This window comes from Medicago truncatula, chromosome 2, assembly GCF_003473485.1.
Source record: "Medicago truncatula cultivar Jemalong A17 chromosome 2, MtrunA17r5.0-ANR, whole genome shotgun sequence".
Lineage (NCBI taxonomy): Eukaryota > Viridiplantae > Streptophyta > Magnoliopsida > Fabales > Fabaceae > Medicago > Medicago truncatula.
In genome coordinates, this window is record NC_053043.1 from 19843246 (window position 1) to 19853419 (window position 10174).

Genomic DNA, 10174 nt, shown 5'->3' on the forward strand with positions numbered 1-10174 from the left:
TAAAAGAAAATCTAAGAAACTTCGCCTTCTTTCCTCTATAGTCTTCAACTCTTGATACCCATTCAAATTTTTGGTGAGAAGTGGTGGTCGTGAAGGATCACTCGATTCAACATTTGGGCTTATAAGATAGTAAAAGAGTCAACACATTTGGGCTTACAGAGTTTGTTAAGACAGCCCAACTAACAGTCAAGCCCGGTTCATTTTTTCGGTTCGGCCCGTAGTAAAATGAACGTAATTTGCCGTTTACTAACGCGAGTGAAGAAGATATACGCTACAATACTTACATTGTCGGAGAAGGAATAAAAAATTGGTTCAGTTCACGTTTCAACATTCAACTACAGTTTCAATTAAGCATTTGGTTTTGCTCAAATTCAACATTGAGAGATGGAGATCGAGCTCAATGACTTGATCACCGATCTTCAATCTCTCAATCAATCCCTTCCAGATCCATCTTTTCGCGATGCCTTCCTTAAGGTAATTCCACTTTTTTTCTTCTTCTTCTCAATTATTCAATTATCCATGATCCAACCAATTCTGCATGCATTTTTTATTGTAATGAAATTCAAAATTAAATTGATTTTCTATGATAATTACATTTATCTATAATGTACAATGATTTCTGCTTAGAATTAGCTTGACTTGATTCGATTTCTATCTTTTGATTTGAAGATTCAATCACACGTTGAACATATTGCTGATCTTGTTAGGCTTTACGAGCACTTCCCATGGCTAATGTTGGGCTGGTTGAGTAGTGCGGCCTTGCCCAATATAGACTCTGCCATTTGGGACTTTATTGTCATTGTTACTTTACCATTCAAACCATTGAAATGACATTCTTGTCTACATGAGAAAGTGTGAATGATAAGTTAAATTCACCATGGTGTTTTCGTTCGTAGGGACAGCCGAAAGAGAATCCATTTATAATGAGGGAGCAATCTGAGAACAAGAGCAAGAGTGCCAAGCCTAAAACAGGCATAAAGGAGAAGAAGAAAAGTGAGTTTGAGTTCTGCAAGGTTTGCAAAATAAATCATGACCAAGGTCTTCGCCACAAGTATTTCCCTAAGCACAAACAATCCCTTTCCACCTTCCTCTCTCGCTTCAAAAACAAACTCTCCGATGTTCGCTTCTTCCTCAAAACACCTTCTCCTCTTACTCCTCAACTTGCTTCCGGCAATCGCTTCTGGTGTGTTTTCTGTGACCAAGATATCGATGAGCACTCCAGTTCTTTTGCCTGGTATCAATTTTTTGTTTTCAATTTATGAACTATTGTCCAGGTTTTCTTTAGCTAAATTGTAATGAACGTTCTCTTGTTCTCGAGGCAGTGAAAATGCGATTCGTCACCTAGCAAGTGTAGAACATGTGAATAATTTGAAGCACTTCTTTTGGAAATATGGTGGCACAGTGGATCAGCTGGATGTGTTTACAGTTTCTCATAATGACGTTGCAAAGGTGCCATATAAAATCTTATGTCTGTTTTTTAGGGGATTTTTTTTTTTTTTTTTTATATATAAAATAACTCATTATATAGAATGCATTTGCTCATTAAGTTACAAAAAGCATTTGCTCATCATTTGTCATTTCTTTGCTAGTGCAGTGGGACAAGAGGTGCGCAAACCTTAAAAAAGAAGCTTCATTGCAAAGTGAGGAAAGTCCTGGAGCAGTTTTTGGACCTTCAAGTGATATCCATAATCAATCGAACAATGAAAATATTGATAGTTTTAAAAATAATATTTATTCCAATTCTGTGAACTCGAATGTTGTTTTGCCTTTACACTGCTACACAAATGAGTATCAGGTATCCTCTTCAGGTCACTCTGGAGTTGGAAATACCGGCCTTTTAGATATTGGTAAATCTTCTTTACCTTCGGAAGCATGCTCCAGTGCGAATACCCTTGCTTTGCAGGATTTTGCAGGTATGCTTACCCTGTCTATTGGAAATGTCATTCCTTATTCTTTACAATTATCGGTCACTTGCGGGATTTGTTAAAAAGTTGAGACTTATCTTCCGTGTGCTTATGCTTTGTGTCTCAGCTGAACGGAGAAGTCACAAACTCCCTTATAATAGTGGACAATGGTCAAGTGATGGATACTCATGTAATAAAGCGGTAAGTCTATGTGTTGGGGGGAAGAGGGGAGGGTTTCTTAGGCTTTGACTCTTCTGCTTGAGAATCTAACTATTGAGTTTCAGACTTTCAGCAATTGTTGGTTGATGATTTCATTGGTTTGTAAGATCAATGTATCTAAAGTTTTTCCTAAAGTTATCTAAAATTTTCTTGTCTTCATGATCAAGGATTATAGTTTGCTTCTCGCAATGCATGCTTGTATATTTTATAATCTCTAATTTCTATTTTCACATTATTCTGATTGTTGCTCCCCTCTTGCTCTGTAGCTTTCTAATGTCTAATTTAAACACTGATAAAGGCATTGCATTTCTTATGAATATAGCAGGTTCTTGATAATGGTAAAGTGGTCAGCGGAGAGAGTGGTCCGCAAGGTGTTCATCTATCTATAACTATATATTTTTCTTAAGTTCTTATAATTCTATAAAGTTGGGGAGCATGTGCCAATTGAATATGTAATTTTTCATAGCACTATTGCATTTGCACCTATGTGCAAAATATTTGAAGACTTGAATGCAGAAAAAAAAGTTCTCTGTGGCATTATGACTTGCTCTTAGATAGATAACATTGAGGAGGCTGTGAATGTGATGGTAAACTAGTGTGCATGATGCATTGTCTACTAATGACTCTGCATTTTCAGGTATACAAATGCCCACTCGGATTTCTTTTGTGCCTGCTGAAAATGGTGGTGGAAATGTTCATTCTGGAGCACCTCCGCCTTGGTTTGAAACAACTGAGGGAGTTCAGATGCATCCGAAGCCTGTTTTAGGAGACCTTGTCTCCCATTCAAACAAGTCAGGGAAGCACAAAAAGTTGAATCCTAAACGCGTTGGAGCTGCTTGGGCAGAAAAGAGAAAGATTGAAATGGAGATGGAAAAGAGGGGAGAGACTGTGAGGAACGAATGTGATGCCAGCTGGTTTCCTAATTTTGGTAGAGTCTGGCAATCTGGCAGCAGAAGAGAATCCAGAAAAGAATTTGAAAAGGAGAAACAAGAGTTGTCAAATGTTGAAGCTCAACCTGAGATGCCAATCAAGATACAACCTTATGTTAGCAAAAGAATGGTGCGTTTTACATTCTAAATATTATGGGTTTGATTTGTTTCAAAACTGTCTGTCAAAACCAGTCTGCTTTGTGCCTGACCGAGCCCAAGCTTGGCATGTTTGGTATATGGGTTGCAAAATGGGCAGAGTCAGGGGCGGTTGGTTTCATATCAATGGGGTAGCATTTGCTACCCCAAAAGAAAAAAAAAATCTTGAATAATGTAGTATAGTTTTGTATGTAGCTACCCCATTGATATATTATTTGGCTACTCCAAACAATTTTTGTTGGTTTAAAGAAGGATGATATCAATAAAATATAGATAATCTATTTAGTTTAGTATCAATTATAGATAAATTTGACTTAAAACTTCATAGAGCACAACTTTTATAAATAATTATTGTTAGATTTTATTTTCTTTACTGTCGTTTCATTAAATATAAGTAAAAATTATCGTTATTGATTAAGTTCAATATATTAGTTTTTAAAATATATATATATTTTTTGTATTTGGCCTCCTCATAAATATTGTGCTAGCTTCGCCGTTTTGCAGAGTACTTCAGACTGATCATACCACCATGTCTAGAATGGTGGTATCAATTGTATACAGATAAAACATTTTTGAAAGGGGTTTCTGGCTAACTAACCATGAGACAACTTACAGAGTCAGTAAAACTTTCTTTAAGAAACAAATATATTTTGATAGCAGGTTACTAGGTTAGCATGTCTGGCTTGTTTAAAGCTTAAATTAACAGTTTTTTTTTTTTTTTTTTTTTTTGTTGTTGTGAATTTTAACGTAATTAGTTTCTGTGTTTGTTTAATGAATAATTAATGATTTCTTTGGATTCTTCATCTTTTAAAAAAAAAAATAGAGCATAAAAGTTTCCTTAGCAGAATTGATCCTTATGACTCAGTTTGTTGCCTGTCTCTAGAGTGGCTTCATGACAAAAATACATAATTTTGAGGGTGAAATTTGAAAGAAATGCTGCTAATATGCGTATAATTTTATAGCTGTAACTTCAATCCAAGTTGCTGATCTATTGTCTAGGCCTTTCCCTCTGCAATGCACCTCTAAGTTATTATTTTCATATATGTGCATATATCATTCATCAATCTGTAAATATTTGAACATGTTCCCTTTTTCTTTGCAGCGGATGGATAATGGTGGCGATTAATGACTATGCAAGTGGGTGAAATTTCTGGCGGCAAACATGTTCGGGGAATCAGCTTTAATGTATATACGCATTTCAGCATCTTTAACATTGGAGACTTGATGGAACTAACACAATGAAACATTGTGAGTTCATGTTGATCCTAAGGGGAAAACTGCAGTCATTGTATAGCATTGACCCACAACCACAACAATGGATCAGTAAAACATGTACACTCATTAAGCAATGGGTGAGGGTTGTTGGTCTGCATCAATGATTGTGATAATAGGGAATCCATTGTACATTTCATGTTATCGTTTCTATCCGTTACCAACTAGTTTGACTACAAGGTTATAGTTGCCTATAAATGACCTGCAATAGGTCCGACTGTTGTCTGAATCATGCCATGATGGTAGCTTTATAGCACCAGAGGTTGATCGGCACAACGTATGTGCAATTACTGAATGTTTCATTTTTGCCAAACAGTGTGACTTTGATCATAGGACAATGTGTTCATAGTAGTATACAAAATACTGAGCTTGAGAAATTAAACTGCACTTATCTCTCTTTAAAGATGTTCTTTTTTTGGGCATTGACACGCATCTTTAAGATTGGTTCATTCTAAAAACTTTAGGATTTTGTTTGGTGTTTGAGTAAAGCTGGAAGAAGACTTGTGGGGGGTTACTGGGTCATTTTCAAACACCGACCCATGTAGTTCATGAACTGTTGTCATTTCATAAAGCATGAAGAAGACTTGGCATTAAGATTTTCCAATTGCTCAATAGTTTTTGTTTTCGAAAAGTTTGAGTTATTTTTGTTTTGGAAAACTGACTTTTCTAATGTGAAACAAATATTCTGAAATCTTTAATATTATCTTAAGAGGAAATAATGAGCTCTAAAAAGTTTAAAACAATTCCATCATGCAAGTAATTTTTTAATGGGGCACCTCAACAATTCATATTAATCTATCATTCCCCTGTGCGGTTGCTCCTTTCCTTACGTTAATGTTTATTTAATTATACTGAAACCTTTATAGTAATCATGTTGTCCTTGTCTTAATCTGCTATTCTTTTGAAGGCATCTCTATATGGCATAATCATCTCTAGAAGATTGTTTTAAATTGTATTGGCAGATTTTTTTTATAATTGTTTATATAATAATAAGTTTTTTTTTTTGTACAAAAGAGGGCAAAAGTCCAAAAAGAAAACTACAAAACTAAACAAACACTCCGAGGCATGCAAGCGCCGGATCTGTCATCAAAGAGAATATTTTGAAGCTCCCTCGGAGGAGTCTCCATTACATGGAAGTCAAAAGCGTTCAAAGTTAAACTAAAGTTAGCTAACCAATCGGCTGCTCTATTGCCTTCACGCCAAGTATGGTTAATTTAAACATGCCAATTCATGTCTTTAAACTCACGGATGCGCCGAATCAAGGTAGGAGCACTCCCATTAATATTGCAATTTCATGTTATCATGTCGACCAACACCTTGGAATCACTTACAACTTGAAGGTGAGTAATCCCCCGTCCCCGAGCTAGCTCCAAACCCAAATACATGACCCACATCTCTGCATGAAACGCATCACAAGCTCCAATTTTATGAGCATAACCGATCAAACAAATGCCATTGCTATCGCAAAGAAGGCCACCACATTCGAAAAGGTTAATTGAGTTTTTATGCGCACCATCACAGTTGAGCTTGACCCAACCATCCTGAGGCCATTTCCACCCAATCAAAATAGTGTCCATTTGATGAGACCATCCAGTCACATGTGTTTGTTCGCAACTATCAATCTCCATTGCCATCTTGAGAATAACATTTGTTGGATTGTTTGGACGCTGAAAATCTTCTTCAAATATGCTTTTGTTCCTCCACTTCCATAAGTACCAACACGCCACCATGAAAGTGGTCTGCCAACCTTTTTTGTGTGCTCCTGCAAATTTGTTGTTTAGGTTGTCGAATATCCAATCCCTGCAATTCAAAGAAAATAAATCAGTAATGTGATTAGATGCTAAAAGTATATAATAATAAATTAATAATACCTGTAAAGTGTAAATGTCCATATAAAAATTTCTCAATGAAATGTATGTACATATAATATATGGTGTGAATTATAAGATGACTATTACTGTTAGAAAATTTTCATCTAAATCAGTTCATAGTTATTAAATTTAACTCAAAATCTCATCAAAATATGCTTGTAAAATATGCTTAGAAAAAGTGTTCAAAATAAGGCCAAGCACTATGTTGACATTTCATGAAGATTCTATAATGGTCATTTTCCATCAAGAATATATAATTCCCAGAGGGACGTTGCATAGCCAATAAACAAATACGGTGATGCTGTTGCCAATCGATAGCTGCACCTCAATAATCTAAGCCTAGCATAATTAAGAATAATTAATTGGTTCAAATTATAATTAAGCTTTAGTTTTTGAGTGTTGAAATTGAAAAACCCAATAATTAATAATACTCCAAACGAATAATCTGGAGAATATTGTGCAAACCGTGGTTAAGGAAGACAATAGGAAGATACCATTACCACCATTTCACCATCAACTCCAATTCAAAACCATTGTTTCTTGATTACTTTGCAATAAGATTCACATCTTCGATTAAATAGTTTCTGAAGTAAGCTTTGATTAGGACATGTCTTGTGTTTAACATCTTCCTTCTGTTTCTTGTTTATGTGTATTTGTTTTGTTCAATTTTGTGATCCTCACATGATTGTGTCAACCTTCCAAAACCCACTTCTGATTTCAACAGGGCTTGTAAAAAAGTAGACCTTTTTTTGTGGGTCATCTTTCCGTCTTCTACCCAAGATTTTATAAGGTATTAGGCACTGAAAAGTAGTTATCTTTTTTGTTTTTGTAAGTGAAGATAAATATTAGTATGGGAACAAATAGCCAGGAGCATGAAATTTCAGAAGCAGGATCTGAGGTAAAGTTGTCACAATTCAAAGATATATTCAGTTAAAGTTTGTCCTTATATGATGTTTTTTTTTTCAACCTCTAAAGCTTCAATAATTCAGAAGTTTACATACACTTAAATCTTTGTTAGGTAACTTATCCGGAGATTGTAGAAAATGAAGTCAAGGACATTAAGAAAGGTGCAACACATAAAATAATTGCAGAAAGTTGCAAATCAAACAGCATGGTCTTAAAGGTAACTATGATGTTCCAACTTTTACTCTGTTTGTTGGTTGAGATTGTGTTATTGTACCAATTGAATTGAAGCTGAAAAATGGTGTGAATTGTATCAAAACAGAAAGGACATGCAATGATTCCAGCTCACATCATAGCTGAAGCGATATCAACTATCCGCGAATTCGATATTAGATGGTCAGGTCCAATCACACCAAAAGAAATGGAATATGTTGAACAGTATGTTCTAGCAAAGTATCCAGAATATTCAAGGTTGATTGAAGGAGATGGAAATGGGATAGACATGTCTACCTTTATCATCAATGAAGAACCGTTAGATGAAAAGGGAAAGTCACCAAGAGGGACTCCAAGTCCTAGAGATTCTTCTTCATATACATTTGGTAGTAGTCTACCTGAGTCTGATAGGGCCAAGATTCAACTAGAGCAATCAAGGTTACTTGATATTCTCAACAAGAAATCCTCATTTACCGGAAGTTTCATATCTATCCCCGAAATTCAAGCTCAAAATAAGGTTTTGAAGCATTACGGTTTGACAGATGACGAATACCTTGTTCTCTTCACTCCAAGCTACAAGGATGCTATGATGTTGGTAGGAGAAAGTTACCCTTTTATTAAGGGAAACTACTAGATGACCATTCTTGATCAAGAAGAAGATTTTATAAAGGAATTTGGTTGTTTTAAGGAGTCAAAGGTAATCCCAGCACCAAAGACTTGGTTGGACTTGAGGATTAAAGGGTCTCAGTTAAGTCAAAACTTTAGGAGGAGGTGTAAAATCAGTCCAAAAGGCTTATTCTCTTATCCAGCAGATGCTAGTGGAACAATGCATTGGATCTCAGAGGCTCACAGGAACAATTGGCATGTGCTGCTTGATGCATCTGCTTATGTAGTTGGAAAGGATCGGCTGCATCTCGCGCTTCACCGCCCTGATTTTGTGATCTGTAGTCTTGATAACAACACTCATTCCAGTAATACTAATTCCAATCCTTCAAGAATCACTTGTCTTTTAGTCAGAAAGGAATCCTTTGACACATCAGCTGCTTCATCTCAGGTAGTTGAATGAATGTTAATTGGATCACACAGCTGAAGTTTGAACTGCAGAAAGGAGATGTGAATTTCCCTGTCGTACTTTGTAGAATGAATAAATTAGCACATATAAATAGAATACCACTTATTAGTTACTGCTTTGGATGCATATGTATTCCAAAATCATCTGGGTTGTTTGTATTTTTATGTTTAATTAATTGAGGTATTGGTTTGTCTATTTTAACCAAACCCCATTTTTTCTTATCAGTTAAATAGTTTTCAAGACTTTTTATTTTATGTCTTACTGTAAACATCATAGTGCAACTTGTAATGTACCAAAATGCAATTTATCTTTTGGTATGCTCTTTTGTTTTATGCTTAATGTGTAGTAATCAAATCAAGCTCTTAGATAATTCTCTTTTTTAATGTGATGGATTGACTTTAGTTAATATTTTTATATGCAAAAGTGACATTGATTTCTTATGTGTGGGATAATATGGATTGGATTAGATCAAACTAGGTATATAACGCGTGCAACGATTAATTTTTTTATAAGTTTATTGGAAACGACAATTTTGATAGTTCTATTGAACTATTTTTTTTTTTAAAAACATCAATATTAAAATAGTTTTAAACTTTTTTCATCATAAAGTGAAAGAGGTATTTTAAAAAATGGTGATGCTAAGTGTGTCCTTAGGGCAATGGTTAAGGAAACCAAAACAAGAAAGTTTGTATTGAATTCAACAATTTTTTAACTTTTAAAAAGTCAAATCTATCACAAAATAACACTCCAAAATAGAAATGTAAGAATGACAAAATAACATTGAAATGCGAACTCTTAAGTATTTTCACTCCGTGCTCTTGGGGCGTCGTCGCCATAATTATTTGCAATCCATTGTTGTTGATGGGGCTGTGGTGGAGGGAGTTCATCCGTTCGTCAAGCGGTTTTTTCCCACTTTGCGACTCATTTTAAGAGAGGTGGGATGGATAGAATAGCTTTGCACAACTTGCCGTTTCAGACTCTGAGGAATGCGGAGGGTGGGGCCTTACGCGACCTTTTACAGCTGAAGATGTTAAGGCAGTTGTGTGGGATTGTGATAGTTTTAAAAGGTCCGGATGGGGTGAATTTTGGTTTCTTCAAGGAATTATGGGCTGATTTGAAACATGATATTTTGCGCTTTATGGTGGAGTTCCACTGTAATGGGAAATTGTCAAGGGGTATTAATTCAAATTTTATTGCGCTTATTCCTAAAATTGACAACCCTCGGAAATTGAATGACTATCGACCGATCTCGTTGGTGGGAAGCATTTATAAAGTTTTGGCGAAGGTTCTTGCTAATAGATTGCGCCAAGTGATCGGTACGGTGGTGTCGGAAGAGCAGTCAGCTTTTGTTCGTAATAGACAGATTCTTGACGGAATTCTGATTGCAAATGAGGTGGTGGATGAAGCATCCAGATTTAATAAGGAACTTTTGTTGTTCAAGGTGGATTTTGAAAAAGCGTACGACTCGGTTGACTGAGGGTATCTGGATGCGGTCATGGAGAGGATGTCGTTTCCTGTTCTTTGGAGGAAGTGGATTAAGGAATGTGTCTCGACTGCAGCAGCCTCGATCTTGGTTAATGGCAGCCCAACTGACGAGTTTCCTTTAGAGAGGGGGTTGCGCCAAGGAGATCCTCT

General features: G+C 35.8%; 2 protein-coding genes across 4 annotated transcripts; both read left to right on the forward strand.

Annotated features, from left to right (window-relative positions):
- The first annotated feature begins 251 nt into the window (after positions 1-251).
- On the forward strand, positions 252-4902 carry LOC11425586 (TITAN-like protein). 3 transcript variants are annotated; one of them, XM_039830511.1, is made up of 8 exons: positions 252-474; positions 897-1234; positions 1323-1449; positions 1595-1913; positions 2032-2105; positions 2446-2494; positions 2761-3182; positions 4311-4902. In XM_039830511.1, exons 1-8 carry the CDS (start codon positions 385-387, stop codon positions 4332-4334), a joined length of 1443 nt encoding a protein of 480 aa, XP_039686445.1. In that variant the 5' UTR covers positions 252-384; the 3' UTR covers positions 4335-4902. The 3 variants fall into 3 exon arrangements, with proteins under 3 accessions (XP_039686445.1, XP_039686446.1, XP_039686447.1); XM_039830512.1 differs by having other exon boundaries at positions 2449-2494; XM_039830513.1 differs by having other exon boundaries at positions 903-1234.
- Positions 4903-6803: 1901 nt separating this feature from the next.
- Positions 6804-8793, forward strand: LOC11423097 (uncharacterized). Its single transcript, XM_039830516.1, has 4 exons — positions 6804-7159; positions 7195-7249; positions 7370-7474; positions 7577-8793. Exons 2-4 carry the CDS (start codon positions 7202-7204, stop codon positions 8099-8101), a joined length of 678 nt encoding a protein of 225 aa, XP_039686450.1. The 5' UTR covers positions 6804-7159; positions 7195-7201; the 3' UTR covers positions 8102-8793.
- The last annotated feature ends 1381 nt before the right edge of the window (positions 8794-10174 follow it).

Excerpts from the sequence above, each read along its gene's own strand:
- LOC11425586 (XM_039830511.1), top strand. The coding sequence starts at position 385 with ATGGAGATCGAGCTCAATGACTTGATCACCGATCTTCAATCTCTCAAT. Across the intron at positions 1,235-1,322 it reads CACTCCAGTTCTTTTGCCTG|TGAAAATGCGATTCGTCACC; the intron begins GTATCAATTTTT and ends TTCTCGAGGCAG. Across the intron at positions 2,106-2,445 it reads GATACTCATGTAATAAAGCG|CAGGTTCTTGATAATGGTAA; the intron begins GTAAGTCTATGT and ends TTATGAATATAG.
- LOC11423097 (XM_039830516.1), top strand. The coding sequence starts at position 7,202 with ATGGGAACAAATAGCCAGGAGCATGAAATTTCAGAAGCAGGATCTGAG. Across the intron at positions 7,250-7,369 it reads TTTCAGAAGCAGGATCTGAG|GTAACTTATCCGGAGATTGT; the intron begins GTAAAGTTGTCA and ends AATCTTTGTTAG. Across the intron at positions 7,475-7,576 it reads CAAACAGCATGGTCTTAAAG|AAAGGACATGCAATGATTCC; the intron begins GTAACTATGATG and ends GTATCAAAACAG.